We start from the raw sequence: 16,255 nt of genomic DNA on the forward strand, positions 1-16,255 counted from the left end.
CATCAGAACAGGAGCGTCGGGATTGGTAAAATGAGTGTTAGGCTATGTGCCCACGTAGCGTATTTTCATGCAGTTACGCTGCGTTCTGCACCGCAACGTAACTGCATGCTTCCTGCGACCCCAGCACAATCTATGAAGATTGTGCCTAATCCATGCTCACATGGCGTATTAGAACGCAGCGCTTCGGCTACTGCCGAAGCGCTGTGTTCTAAGAAGTGACATGTCACTTCTTTTGTGCGCTTTGCATGCAGCCCCCCCTCTGTCTATGGGAGGGGCTGCATCCAGAGCGCATGAAATCGGCTTTTCAGTACGCAGTGTTTCTGCAGGGATTTGAAGCGCACGTGTGCTGTTCAAATCGCTGCAGAAATTTCTGCATGGACAGAACGCAACGTGGGCACATAGTTTTACTCCTTTTTAGAGATGAGCAAATTAATTCACCGGGACCCTTCCTGTGGCCACATCAGTGGTCCTCTGTTGTCCGGGAGTCCTGCAAAGCTCCTCCTACCTGCCGGCATCCACTCTATTGATTAGCCAGTCAGTGGCACCGTCATCGTTGTGATACAAGCATTGCAGCGCACTGGTCAACTTAAAGGGAATCTGTCACCAGGTTTTTGCCACCTAATCTGAGAGCAGTATAACGTAGGAGCAGAGAACCTGATTCCAGCGATGCGTCACTTACTATGCTGCTTAGTGTAGTTTTGATAAAATCCCTATTTGATCAGCAGTAGATTATCATTACAGTACTACTTGCCGTGCTGCCAGCATATTCATGAACTCTGTATAACTGCTAGATCTGCAGCAGGGAAAACATTGGTTTTATCAAAATGACAGCAAACAGCTCAGTAAGTGACATATCGCTAGAATCAGGGTCTCTGTCTCCACATTATGCTGCTCTCAGATGGGGAAGCAAAAACCTGGTGACAAATTCCCTTTAAGGAAGCCGTATAAGATAGGTAATATCAGTATTACTCCTTTTAGGATTTTACACCATTGTACTTTATTTTTGCACGTATTACCGTATTTTTCGCTTTATAAGACGCACCGGAATATAAGACGCACCCCAAACTTAGACATAGAAAAAGGTAAAAAAAAGAAAAATGGGGTCTGTCTTATACTCCGGTGTTCTCTTACCGGAGGGGGGCAGCAGTGGTGGTGAAGCGGGGTCACAGGAGGCACAGGTTGTGCTGGCAGGCGCGGCAGGTCAGTGGCAGCGGGGTCCTTGGTTGCAGGTGCCGTGGCGTCCGTGGTTGCAGGCGCGGTGGCGTCCGCGGTGGCAGGATCCGTGGGGTCCGTGGTGGCGGCAGCAGCCGTGGCGGGTGAGCCGTGCAGCAGGCCGGTGCAGTGAGTGTCCGCGTCCCGGTTCAGTGGTGGCAGTGGCGGTGGCGACTGCTCAGTGGTGGCAGGGACTGCTCAGTGGTGGAGTGTGTCTGCGGTCCCGGTTCAGTGGTGGCAGCGGCGGCGACGGCTCAGTGGTGGGAGTGGCGGCGACGGCTCAGTGGTGGGAGCGGCGGCAACTGCTCAGTGGTGGCAGCGGCAGGGACTGCTCAGTGGTGGAGTGTGTCCGCGGTCCCGGTTCAGTGGTGGCAGCGGCGGCGACGGCTCAGTGGTGGGAGTGGCGGCGACGGCTCAGTGGTGGGAGCGGCGGCAACTGCTCAGTGGTGGCAGCGGCAGGGACTGCTCAGTGGTGGAGTGTGTCCGCGGTCCCAGTTCAGTGGTGGCAGCGGCGGCGATGGCTCAGTGGTGGGAGCGGCGGCGATGGCTCAGTGGTGGGAGCGGCGGCGACGGCTCAGTGGTGGAGTGTGTCCGCGGTCCCGATTCAAGTAATGGCGCCCGGAGCGACGCATGCGCAGATGGAGCTCTCATCCAAGGGCTCCATCTGCGCACGCGCTGACTCACGGAGCAGCGCGTGCGCAGATGGAGCTCTCATCCAAGAGCTCCACCGGCGCCATCATTTGAAAGTGGGACCGCGGACAACTGGTAAGCTGCACAGCCGCCCGCCCCCATGCCAGCAGGCTGCCCGCCCACCCTGCGTACAAGCCGCCGGGTACCTGTGCTTGCGTGCGGTGGCAGCCGGGTACCCATGGCTGTGTGCGGGCGGCAGCGGGGTAACTGTGTGAGGGCGGCAGCGGGGTAACTGTGTGAGGGCGGCAGCCGGGTACCTGTGCCCGCACGGGCACCCGACTGCCGCTCGCACACAGCACCCGGCTGCCGCCCGCACACAGCCATGGGTACCCGTCTGCCACCGCATGCAAGCACAGGTACCCGGCTGCCGACCCCACACAGCACCCGCTGCCGCCCGCACACAGCCACGGGTACCCGGCTGCCGCTGCACGCAAGTACAGGTACCCGGCCGCTTGCATGCAGCCACAGGCACCCGGCCGCCCGATCGCCTCAGACAGGACCCCCCCCCCGCTACCGCTTTATAAGACGCACCCCCCATTTTCCTCCCAAAATTTGGGGAGGAAAAGTGCGTCTTATAAAGCGAAAAATACGGTACTTACTTTTTGGGTATTTATGTAGAGGGCTCATGGTTGATATCCTATCCTAAAGTGTTTATTTGCCTGGGTCATTAGCCTTCTTTTTCGGGAAGTCCTGGCCTTTGGATGGATTTAGTGCTTCCACTTTCACACTTTATGTAGCAGGGGATAGTAGATGCGTTTGAGGTGTGATTGGAGTTGGCGTCATTTCGTTTTATTAGGCAGGCGACTGAAACAACAAACTTTGTGTAGAATTAGTAATCCTGACTGAGGAAAAGTGATAAACACCCAGGCCCTTAAATGGCAAGGAACTCGGCACTGATCTGCGTCTTCACTTCTGCCTGTGATGTTCTCCAGGTCTGTCTTTCCTCTTCTTCAGTCGTTACTAGGAACAATTTATATAATACTGTAAATGACTCCCATGAGCTGTGTATAAGAGGTAGCAGAAAAACAACTGCTGTAACCATCACGTACCCTTGTCTTCTACGCACACCATGGACGCCATTGAGTTATGCAAGTTACCAGCAAGGGATGCTGGCGTACTACATTGCTCAGAATGGCCTAGGCACTTAGAGGAGGAAAAGATCAAAAGACACTGATTGTAAAGAAAACAGCTTTTTTTATATTGATTTGTTCCCTCATGTCACACACTTTTTTTTTTTTGCAGGTTTATGAGCTGCTGCTTAAAGGGAACCAACCAGCAAGATTTTCATATATAAAGTAAAGCCAGTGCTATACTGGCAGTAGGATGCTGAATGTAATGATACCTTTTGTTCTGAGATTGGAGGTTTTATTTCAGAAATATGTGCAAGTAAAGTTCTAATCATGCACTGCTATTTGATTGACCGATGCAGCTGGAAGGGAATATGTGGGTCGGGTGTTGCTATGTATTCCCACCCCTGTTTGTCTGCATGTGCCAGAATTATCATCTATGACAGCAACAGGGGGAGGAAGGCCAGGCGGGCAGCCAGTGGCAGAAATAGATAGCAAGACCTGACCCACATATTCCCTCCCTGCTGCACCTGTCAATCAAATAGCAGTGCATTGCTAGAACTTTACTTGCACATAAAGGTGCATCTCAATAAATTAGAATATCGTCAAAAAGTTAATTTATTAAAATCAATACAAAAATGCATATATTATATAGTCCAGACCTGGGCAAGGGGCGGCCCGCGGGCCACATCCGGCCCGCCTACTCTCTGTGACTGGCCAGCCTGGCTCAGGGTTGTCCTTGCTGGCCAGTCACTAATGAGGGAAATCTGACCTGTTGTCCGGAGCTCCAGGAGGCCCGTGGTCAGATTGCCCTCATCACACGCTGTGTGCCGGGTAGGAAACAGAGGACAGATCATGCAGCTCGGCACAGTCAGTGCAGGCAGCGGAACGCAGGAACCTCTCCTCTGTTCCCTTCGGCAGCTTTCTCTGTGACACACGCGCGCCCTGATATCGTCAGTACAGCGCGCATGTGTCATTTGAAAAGTTCCCGCCCGGCAGGAGAAGACGCTGCAGCGGCCGTATGGAGAGAAGCAGCGGCTCCTTGGAATACAGCGTCGGCGCAGCCTGGGCATGTGAAGGAGAAGCCGCTCAGCGGGGAGCTCGTATGGAGGTGCCTGAGGAGGGGACAATAAGAAGAGAGGTGAGTGGTTACTAGTAACCTGCGGGGACAATGGGGGGGCAAGCGGGGGGGGGGGAGGGGTGTAACTGTTGACAAATATTTGGGGTGTAGTGGTTTAGTATATGGGAATGTAGTTTTTCAGGTGTGGTATATGGGGGGGTGTAGTGTTGTAGTATAATACAGGTGTATATAGGGGTGTAGTGTTGTAGTATAATACAGGTGTATATAGGGGTGTAGTGGTGTAGTATAATACAGGTGTATATAGGGGTGTAGTATAATACAGGTGTATATAGGGGTGTAGTATAATACAGGCGTATATAGGGGTGTAGTATAATACAGGCGTATATAGGGGTGTAGTATAATACAGGTGTATATAGGGGTGTAGTATAATACAGGTGTATATAGGGGTGTAGTATAATACAGGTGTATATAGGGGTGTAGTATAATACAGGTGTATATAGTGATGTAGGGGTGTAGTATAATACAGGTGTATATAGGGGTGTAGTATAATACAGGGGTATATAGGGGTGTAGTATAATACAGGTGTATATAGGGGTGTAGTATAATACAGGTGTAGTATATAGGGGTGTAGTGATGTAGGTTATCACAGGTGTAGTATATAGTGATGTGCTGCAGTTTATTACAGGTGTATATAGGGGTGTAGTGATGTACTATATAGTGGTATAGTATATAGAGGTGTAGTTTATTACAGGTGTAGTGTATAGGGATGTATATTGTGGGTGTAGTGATGTAGTATATGGGGATTGTGTGTATGTATGTATGTATACATTGTGTGTATGTGTATATTTATTATATACACACACAGTATATATGCGTGTGTATGTGTATATAATATATTGTAGAACAGAGTTAATTATATTAGTCCGGCCCTCTACAACCATCCCAACTTCTCATGCGGCCCCATGGGAAAATTAATTGCCCACCCCTGATATAGTCATTACAAACAGTGAACTACTTTGTGTTTATTTCTGTTAATGTTGATGAGTATGGCTTACAGCTAATGAAAACCAACAGTCATTATCTCAGAAAATTATAATAATTACCACAAAACACCTTGCAAAGGCTTCCTAAGCATTTAAAATGGTCCCTTAGTCTGGTTAAGTAGGCTACACAATCATGGGGAAGACTGCTGACTTGACAGATGTCCAGAAGGCAGTCATTGACACACTCCACAAGGAGGGTAAGCCACAAAAGGTCATTGCTAAAGAAGCTGGATGTTCACAGAGTGCTGTATGCAAGCATATTAATGGAAAGTTGAGTGGATGGAAAAAGTGTGGTAGAAAAAGGTGCACAAGCAACTGGGATAACCGCAGTCTTGATTAGATTAAGATAAGGACATTCATAAATTTGGGAGACACTAAATGTGTAGACTGCTGCTGGAGTCAGTGCTTCAAGAGCCACCACACACAGACGTAGCCCATGTCCTGGATACAACTGTCACTGTCAAGCCACTCATGACCAATAGACAACGCCAGAAGCGTCTTACCTGGGCCTAGGAAAAAAGAACTGGACTGTTCTCAGTGTCCAAGGTGTTATGTTCAAATGAAAGTAAATTTTGCATTTCATTGGGAAATCGCGGTCCCAGAGTCTGGAGGAAGAGTGGAGAGGCCACAATCCAAGCTGCTTGAGGACTAGTGTGAAGTTTCCACAATCCGTGATGGTTTGGGGAGCCATGTCATCTGCTGGTGTAGGTCCACTGTGTTTTATCAAGACCAAAGTCAGCTTCAGTCGTCTACCAAGAAATTTTAGAGCACTTCATGCTTCCTTCTGCTGACAGACGAGCTGAAGGCTGCTATCAATGCAACCTGGGCTTCCATAACACCTCAGCAGTGCCACAGGCTGATCGCCTCCATGCCACGCCGCATTGAATGCAGTAAGTCATGCAAAAGGAGTCCCGACCAAGAATTGAGTAATTTACTGTACAGACATTTCAGTAGGTGCCAACATTTGAGTATAAAATCATTTTTTCAGTTGGTCTTATATAATATTCTAATTTTATGAGATAATGGCTTTTGGGTTTTCATTGGCTGTAAGCCATAATCATCAACATTAACAGAAATAAACACTTGAAATAGATCCCTCTGTGTGTAATGACTCTATAATACAGTGCCTACAAGTAGTATTCAACCCCCTGCAGATTTAGCAGGTTTACACATTCGGAATTAACTTGGCATTGTGACATTTGGACTGTAGATCAGCCTGGAAGTGTGAAATGCACTGCAGCAAAAAAGAATGCTATTTCTTTTATTTTTGTTTTAAATTGTGAAAAGTTTATTCAGAGGGTCATTTATTATTCAACCCCTCAAACCACAAGAATTCTGTTTGGTTCCCCTAAAGTATTAAGAAGTATTTCAGGCACAAAGAACAATGAGCTTCACATGTTTGGATTAATTATCTCTTTTTCCAGCCTTTTCTGACTAATTAAGACCCTCCCCAAACTTGTGAACAGCACTCATACTTGGTCAACATGGGAAAGACAAAGGAGCAGTCCAAGGCCATCAGAGACAAGATCGTGGAGGGTCACAAGGTTGGCAAGGGGTACAAAACCCTTTCCAAGGAGTTGGGCCTACCTGTCTCCACTGTTGGGAGCATCATCCGGAAGTGGAAGGCTTATGGAACTACTGTTAGCCTTCCACGGCCTGGACAGCCTTTGAAAGTTTCCACCCGTGCCGAGGCCAGGCTTGTCCGAAGAGTCAAGGCTAACTCAAGGACAACAAGGAAGGAGCTCCGGGAAGATCTCATGGCAGTGGGGACATTGGTTTCAGTCAATACCATAAGTAACGTACTCCACCGCAATGGTCTCCGTTCCAGACGAGCCCGTAAGGTACCTTTACTTTTAAAGCGTCATGTCAAGGCTCGTCTACAGTTTGCTCATGATCACTTGGAGGACTCTGAGCAGACTGGTTCAAGGTTCTCTGGTCTGATGAGACCAAGATCGAGATCTTTGGTGCCAACCACACACGTGACGTTTGGAGACTGGATGGCACTGCATACGACCCCAAGAATACCATCCCTACAGTCAAGCATGGTGGTGGCAGCATCCTGCTGTGGGGCTGTTTCTCAGCCAAGGGGCCTGGCCATCTGGTCCGCATCCATGGGAAGATGGATAGCACGGCCTACCTGGAGATTTTGGCCAAGAACCTCCGCTCCTCCATCAAGGATCTTAAGATGGGTCATCATTTCATCTTCCAACAAGACAACGACCCAAAGCACACAGACAAGAAAACCAAGGCCTGGTTCAAGAGGGAAAAAATCAAGGTGTTGCAGTGGCCTAGTCAGTCTCCTGACCTTAACCCAATTGAAAACTTGTGGATGGAGCTCAAGATTAAAGTCCACATGAGACACCCAAAGAACCTAGATAACTTGGAGAAGATCTGCATGGAGGAGTGGGCCAAGATAACTCCAGAGACCTGTGCCGGCCTGATCAGGTCTTATAAAAGACGATTATTAGCTGTAATTGCAAACAAGGGTTATTCCACAAAATATTAAACCTAGGGGTTGAATAATAATTGACCCACACTTTTATGTTGAAAATTTATTAAAATTTAACTCCGCAACATAACTTGTTGGTTTGTAAGATTTATGCATCTGTTAATAAATCCTGCTCTTGTTTGAAGTTTGCAGGCTCTAACTTATTTGCATCTTATCAAACCTGCTAAATCTGCAGGGGGTTGAAGACTACTTGTAGGCACTGTATATAGTAATAGATCCCTCTATATGTAATGACTCTATATCTGTAACAGATGCGTTTCCCTTTTTTTATTGAATTACTGAAATAAATTAACTTTTTGATATTCTAATTTATTGAGATGCACTTGTATTTCTGAAATAAAACATCCAATCTCAGAACAAAAGCTATGCTTACTTCCAGCATCCTAGTGTCCGTATAGCACTGGCTTCACTTTATATATGAAAATCCCGTTAGTTGGTACTCTTTAATATCACAACGTTTGTTGATATTTTTCTGTGAAATGTTTATTGCATAAAAAAACCTGAGATTTTTTTTTACCACTTTGTTCACACTGTCATCACGGCTTTCGTCCTTTGATTTATTTATTATGACCCATTTTCATACATCAAAAATGGAACGAGTACTACCTGCCAGACACCTCATTTAGAATAAATCATTTAAAAAAAGAAAACTGATAAAAGATTGGTTGAACTTCCTAAATTTTGAAAATTATAAATTTTTATTATAAAATGAACACAAAAGACTGAATGAAACAACCCAAATACTTTAAAAAAACAATCATTGCGCCATCAGTTTTCTGTAGGGGTTCAAGTGTTAAGCAATAATACCACTGTAAACTTTACATGACTATGTATTGTGAAAGTGAAAGGTGGTACCCTGTTTCCCCAAAAACAAAACCTATCCTGAAGATAAGCCCTTAGGATATGGGGAGCTTTTTTGAGTATGCTTAAAATATAAGCCCTACTCCAAAAATAAGCCCTAGTTTCGGTTCCATAAGGAAATGTGCAAGCAGCTAAAAAAGATAAAGAATACAGCAGGAATCTTAAAGAAAGCAGAGGCCTCAAAAGAAAGCAGACCTCTCCAAAAGAAAGCAGAGGCCTCAAAAGAAAGCAGACATCTCCAAGAGAAAGCAGAGGCCTCAAAAGAAAGCAGACATCTCCAAGAGAAAGCAGAGGCCTCAAAAGCGTTTTCCAACCAAAATATTACTCTAAAAATGTTCTATTTTTATTATGTCATTAAAATCAGTCAGTCAAAAGTACAAATACCACACACTGTGTTGAGTAGAGTGCCATTGAGGATACATTATGAGGGTGCAGTGCATAGGGGCACGTGAACAGTGTGAATATACAATTAATATATATCCAGGATATGGCAGGAACAATTTGATGGCTTTCCCTCACTGTTTCCTGCCTATCAGCGGAGGTGAATTCACCCTCATTTTTTGACCCTGTTCCTCATCGGCTTTCCCTGATCTGTCCCTGCTACCCATAAATATGGTATTCTTCAAATAAACCAAAAGTGCCAATAGGAATCTAGTCAGTCTTAGGTCATCAATTTTATTAGACTAATGAAGCACCGTAATACTAATAAACCCCATATATTACCTCAATTGCCATGACACCAGGGCAATCAGGATGAGCCGGGTAAAGCGACACAATTGGCACATCAAATGTATGTATCAATTGAAGGGTGGCTGCGGGCTGCTGATTTTAGGCTGGGGAGGGCCCTATAACCATGGACCTTCCCAGCCTGAGAATACCTGTCTCCAGCTATCTACTTTACTTATGCTGTTTATCACTAATAGGTTGGGGACCGCACATCATTTTTTTTTTTTTTTCCCACTGCACCTGTCAATCACTAATGCCAGTAGCAAAGATGTTTACGGCATTACTCTGATTGGCAGGCAATCCCTGCATGTTTAGTGGCTGAAAAATCAGGCGCCAAACAAGGGGAGTGGACTTAAAACTCACGAGGCGAATACCGAAGTACTGGACGAGTAACGAATATTTCAATACCTTAATATTCGTGCGAGTAACGAATAGTGACTGGATATATTCACTCATCGCTAAGGCTAGTTTCACACTTGCGTTGAACGGCATCCGTTGCATTGCGTTGTGTGACGGATGCAACGGATGTGTTGCATATAGTGGCGCAACGGATGCTGCAAAACAACGCAATTCGTTTTTTTTTTTCTTTTTTTACAGTTTTACCGTCGGCAGACTATTGTGAACGATCAGCTGATCGCAAACAGTAGTCCGCCGCCGGGTGATCAGCCGATCACTCACAGTAGCCGGCCGCCAGGTGATCAACCGATCACTCACAGTAGCCGGCCGCCAGGTGATCAACCGATCACTCACAGTAGCCGGCCACCGGGTGATCAGCCGATCACTCACAGTAGCCGGCCGCCGGGTGATCAGCCGATCACTCACAGTAGCCGGCCACCGGGTGATCAGCCGATCACTCACAGTAGGCGGCCGCCGGGTGATCAGCTGATCGTTCGGTCGCCGACAATGTGTGCAGGAGCGAAGGGTGGAGTGCGGTGGGTGGAGCCGAGTAGGGCCATGGCTGAGGACGTCAGTGCCGCGGGGACTGCATCGCTGGGGGACAGGTGAGTGAGTGTGAGAGGGTGTGTGTGTGTGTGCAATTGTGTGTGTGTGCATGCGATTGTGTGTGTGTGCGTGTGATTGTGTGTGTGGGTGGGTGCGTGCGTGCGATTGTGTGTATACATACGGAGTGCAGGGAGGGGGCGGAGCCGAGCAGGGAAGTGTCGGGCTCCCGGCACACGTAACCAGGGTTCCTTGGTTACCCGATGTGTACCCTGGTTACGGGTGGAGGGAGCCAGAGAGAGCATGCGCAGTGAAATCCAAAGGATTCCGCTGCTCAAAAAAACGTTACATGCTGCGTTCCTTCCGCCCGACGCAGCGTCAAAATAACGACGCTGCATTGTCCGGCGGATGCAACGCTGACACTTGCGTTACAGTGCGTCATCCATACAAGTCTATGGAGAATAGCGCAGTGCGTTAACGGACTGCGCTATTCTCCATAGTGACGGACTCCGCTGAACACAAGTGTGAAACTAGCCAAATTCTGATGTTTTCTGTCTAAATATACCAAAGAACACTTTTTTTTTTTTTTTTTTAGCATATGTCAGTTCCATACAAATCTAGAGACCTACTAGACCAAAGGTTTTGAAAGTCCATGCAGCAATTTTAGTGCATGACAGTAGGTTGTATGACTTGTTCGTCGTCTCTTGCATAATCTTTGTTTTTAAGCTTTAGGAATGTGCAAAGCAAAAGCTGCCAGAAGCGAGCGATCTCCGTCCAGTGTAGTGGAGACGTGACTTTATCAATGTGTCAGCAACCTCTGGTATTTTTCAGGCAACCCTCCGTGTCTGAGAAATCACGTTTTAAAGGAGACCTGTGATCCCTAAAGTTTTGTCTCTCTGCGCAGTACATGATCGTAATGAATGTGTTAGGCTATGTGCGCACTGGGAAATGGAATTTTCTTGAGAAAATTCCGCATGCTCTCAAAGATTACCGCACCCGCGGTAAAAAACCGCGGGAAACCGCACCCGAAAACCGCATGCGGTTTGCTGCGGTTTTACCGCGGTATTATTCGCGGTATTGCCGCGGTTTTGCCGCGTGCGGGTTGGGATGTGCTTTATTGCATTCAATGCAATAAAGCACATTGAAAAAAAAAAAAGTCATTTAATTCTGAGATAGTAGATAGACAGAAGAATAGATAGAGGGATAGATAGACAGACAGAGGGTTAGATAGATAGAGGACAGATCGCTGCATTTCCCACGGTCGGCAGTGAGTTCACATTACCGTCCGTGGGAAATGACCGGTAATTACCTCTGCTGTCTGCTGCATTCATTCAGCCTGTGTCTGTGACAGTCGCGGCTGGATGGAAGCAGCGCAGGACCTGTGGATTACGCCGGAGCGGTGGATTACGCCGGAGCTTTGGTGCGGGAGGGGTTAATAAAATGGTGAACGAGGCTTGTTTGTTTTATTTAAAATAAAGGATTTTTCGGTGTCTGTGTTTTTTTCACTTTACTTACGGGTTGATCATGTCAGCTGTCACATAGACGCTGCCATGATCAAGCCTGGAGTTAATGGCGGTGGTCCCCCACCATCATTAACCCCTTGTATTACCTTGCTGCCACTGCTACACGGTGGCAAGAAGAGCCGAGGACACGCCGGTGCTGCCGCATAATGCATGCGACAGTGGCGGGGCAGCTGCGGCTGATATTCTCGGCTGCCGGAGGGGGAGTGAGGCGGGGGACATTAACCCTGACCCTCTCCCTCCCCAGCCTGAGAATACCGGGCCGCCGCTGTGTGCTTACCTCGGCTGGAAGGTAAATATGCAGCGGAGCCCACGTTCTTTGTTTTCTATATTTCCGTTTTCTTTCTATGTGTGTTCTATATGTCTGTGTCTATGTGTTCTATGTCTGTGATGTCTGTGTGTGTGTGTGTGTTTACTCTCTGCTCCGCTTCCTCTTCCTGTAATGACATCACTTCCCTGCAAACCGCAGACAAGCGATGTACATTACCGGAGGTAAACCGCGAAATACCGCAGGGAATAACGCAGCAAAACGCAGTGAACAGAATTTGCTGCCTGCGTTATTCCCTGCGGGACTTCATGATTAACATTGGAGTCAATGGAGTGAAATCCTGCAGCGATGTGCGGAAAAGAAGTGACATGCAATTGTTTTTGCTGCGGGATTCCCGCAGCAAAACATGCAGCTGTCAAATTCCGCCTAGTGCGCACAGGATTTTTTTTCTCCATAGGATTTGCTGGTGATTCACTGCAGAGATGTTATGAACATTTTCTGCAGCGAAACATGCAGCAAATCCGCGGAAAATCCGCGGCAAAATCCGGTAAGTGCGCACATAGCCTTAGTGTACACAAGTCTATATACTGTATTTTGAATATAGTTAGAAAAACTCCATGATACCATACTAATCATATCTGCGGTCAAAGTGCCACCCGTGGGTCACATGCCGCAAGCACAAATTCCATAGAAACATATAATAAACAGGAGATAATAGGAATGAAGAGTGCAAATATTTTATTGTCAAAAAAGGGGGGAACAAAGGGGGTTCAGGTGAATATACATAAAAACGTTGAAGTGATTTAAAAACATACAGGCATGGGAGCTGGGTGCAGGCACGTATTTTTTATTGGTCTGATAGAAAAAGATAGGTACAGGAAGGTAATGGATGCAAGTGAAGTAAAAGATGTAAAGGCTGCAGGCAGGATGCTATATTAAAGTGTCAGTGCATATATTTCCATAATAGGGTGCCTGCATGCCAAAGATTAAAGTGTCACATGCATAAATAGCCTAACTCAAGGGGCATAATAGCCATTATTAGGTGGAAGCACCTACCAGTAAAGTGCAGTCGTGCAGAGATCGAAATGGCAAAAGCCCAGGCAGCCAGGTCCCAAGGAGAAGAGTTCCCCCTAACCCACCAACACGTGTTTCGCTATAAGGGAGCCTGTGCACCCCATTAGCTTCATCCGGGAGGGAGCGAGGACTTATTATGTATATTGAATATGCCGTGTTTAGAGATGAGCGAACCCGAGGTGTTCCGACCAAACACAGATTTTTTTCCAAAAAATAGTTTGGGTGCTTTACGTTTGCAAACCACTCACACGAGCATCGCTGTGCTCGGGTACGCTCGGTGCTCAGCCCAGTGAGAGACGCTTGCAGTGTTTGTACGGTTCACACTGGGGGTATCAACAGCATGATCGGATGTAGAGCGCACCAAAAAAAAGGGTAATAATGGGAAAACCCCATCCACCCGCCCCTGGAAATGTTCTGTTTTTGGCTGGCTGTGTGTGGGACCCGACCTGCTCAACCAGTGACTTCCATTGGGGTTGAGGTTCAGGTCAAGTCCGGGTCCAAAACCGAACTTTATCTAAAGCCCAGATTAACCCCCCGCCAAACCAAACTTGCACTGGTCCACTTATCTCTAGTCGTCTTCACTTCTCAGCACCATGATACTCTGTCTAATCTGAACATTTTTTTTTTAGTTATGAAATTTGATTGTTCAATTAAATTATGTAATCCAATGAACTGTATTTGTTGGTATAATAAGGGAAGGTTCACACGGCTGATTTCTGTGCTAAAAAAAAATTAGGCTGATTTTTAAAAGAAAATTTGAGTCTTAAATCCAGGGATTTCTGCTGGGTATTTCCAGATCTGTGCATTAGTGAATTAATTTAAGGGGGAATTCTCCGCACTAAAAATGCACCTATTGTCCTGAAAAGTTCAGCGTGTAATAAGCATGTTTTTGACACGTTTTTACTTGTGGTTTTTATAAAGTTTAATTGAATAGGTGAATAGCGCTGCAAGAACTGACGTACTTACAGATTTGAAGAAAAAAAAAAAGCCATAAGTCCTATATTTTGAATCCTGATTCCAACACTGAAATTCTAATTTAGTGGTTTATTGCACAAGAACTAAGAAAAATATATTAATATTTGGGGTTTTTTTTGTACATTTACAAATTAATTGTTTTCTACTTTTTGTTTAACCCTCCATGACTCCATTCAGCACCTACAAGGTCCTTCCCGATAATGGCAAATTAAAGGGATAGCTCTGCACAATCTGTATGAGGGAGAACAGTTTTCAGCACTTTACTCGGTGGATGTGAACATGACCTTTTATTTTATTGTCTTGAATGTTTAGGTTGGGTCCATACACGGTAGATTTATCTGCGACAGTTTCCCCTGTATATAATGAACATTTGCCGGGAAAATCCTCCCTTTTAAAATCTGCAGCATGTTCATTATTATAAAAACACAAATTATCTAATGCAAGCCAGAGAGCATGAAAGTATCAATAAATCTTTATTACAGACAATTAAAATAATTTAAAACAAACGGACAGACCCAAGTGACGGATGGAATTGATGCAGGGGACCCGGCACCTATACTATAATAGAAAAAGGAGGACCTACAAAACCTACAATACCTAGGCTATATGGATGTTAAGGCCTAGATTAGTGCAACAAAAGTATGGGCAGCAAGGTAATAACTAACATCACTATAATCAGTAGAGCAAATATTATACATTCCCTAGTGTGAGAGCCTATGTAAGCAACTCTCAGATATTATTCAAGCCACAAATACTAATATTACCAGCATGCAATGGTCCAAGTAAGGTGATCGTCCGGCGTCCTCACACACTGACGCACGTTTCGTGTCCTGGACGGAGCACGGTTGCTACGAAACGCGCGTCAGTGTGTGGGGATGCCGCACAATCACCTTACTTGGATCATTGCATGCTGGTAATATTACTATTTGTGGCTTGAATAATATCTTAGAGTTGCTAACACAGGCTCTCACACTAGTGAATGTATAATATTGGCTCTACTGATTATAGTGATGTTGGGTATTACCTTGCTGCACATACTTTGTTGCGCTAAACTTGGCCTTAACATCCATACAGCCTAGGTTTTGTAGGTTTTGTAGGTCTTCGTTTTTCTATTATAGTATAGGTGCCGTGTCCCTTGTATCAATTCCATCCGTCACTTGGGTTGGTCCATTCGTTTTAAATTAATTGTCAGTAATAAATATGTATTGATACTTTCATGCTCTCTGGCTTGCATTGGTTTATTGGTGTTTTTGTTGGCTATATGAATTGAGCCTTCCATACTGGTTGTGGATTTGGTGTTTAATGTTCATTACTAGCACAGAACATTTCCAAATCTGGGTGAGGTTTTGTGCCGACGCTGTATTTTGCAGCATTTCTGTGACATCCAGCTCTCATCCCGATGTTGGGGTATTGTTTTGTAGAGAAATTGGTTGGTGGTTCAGATTTCTAAATTTGCAGCATGTCCATTTCTATTCTGCAGATTTCCACGGTGGACTTAAAATTCACCCCAAATCTGCACGGTTTTGTTGTGAATTTCTAGTGGGTGTCGCAGCCACATATGGATCTATTAGGGTTTCCAGAAATTGAGTCGCACATGAGTAAGGCACTGCTATATGGATGCTTGACCGATTCCTGGAAACCTTGCAGCCATTTACAATTCCTCTCGCAGAAGACTTGGCATGCCATTATTCAGCCTTGACATTTACATGGACCGAACATCAGTAAAACATAAACTGCAGTTCACATTTGGCATCTGGAAAGTGCACGGGATTGAAATGTGGCAAAGAAAGCACTATTAAACCTTGTACATCATAGAAAGTAATGGAGCCATGCTGGAAATCGCTAGTTTCTCTCTATTAAAGATTTCCTGTCTTTCCCTCTCTGGCCAGGGGCTAAGTACTGCGGCTTGGCATTAAAACCAGAAGATGTGGTCGAGTCCAAGAGCCATGAGGTCACAGTGCTGTTCATGAGTGGGATCCACATCTCCGGGCGAGGCTTTCTGGCTTCATACTCCACCACAAATAAAACAGGTATTGGTTACTTGCTTTGCATTAGTGGAAATGGTTTTAATTTGTTGTGGTTTTTTCTTTTTTTTTGGTCTCGTTCTGCCGGCCAGATTGCCTAAATGTGTATCGGGACACACACTCTATCGCCTACATCCATGTACTGCAAGATTTGCTTAGCTTCCTCCATGTGTGCTTTCTCTGTTGCACTCACACTTATTTCTTACATGCCTGATATGTTTTTAGACTTGAGATACGATTATTTTGATGCTCTTTGCAATCCCCAA

The 16,255-nt window shown here is 45.8% G+C and overlaps 1 protein-coding gene across 1 annotated transcript in view; it reads left to right on the forward strand.

The window, feature by feature from the left end:
• The window catches only part of DCBLD2 (discoidin, CUB and LCCL domain containing 2), a 135,200-nt gene that overhangs the window by 51,194 nt on the left and 67,751 nt on the right, over positions 1-16,255 (forward strand). The window contains exon 3 of the mRNA XM_075335143.1: positions 15,855-15,995. Coding sequence (XP_075191258.1) covers positions 15,855-15,995 — 141 coding nt within the window. The remainder of the gene's footprint in view (positions 1-15,854; positions 15,996-16,255) is intronic.

This window comes from Anomaloglossus baeobatrachus, chromosome 2 (genome assembly GCF_048569485.1).
Source record: "Anomaloglossus baeobatrachus isolate aAnoBae1 chromosome 2, aAnoBae1.hap1, whole genome shotgun sequence".
Classification (NCBI taxonomy): Eukaryota; Metazoa; Chordata; class Amphibia; order Anura; family Aromobatidae; genus Anomaloglossus; species Anomaloglossus baeobatrachus.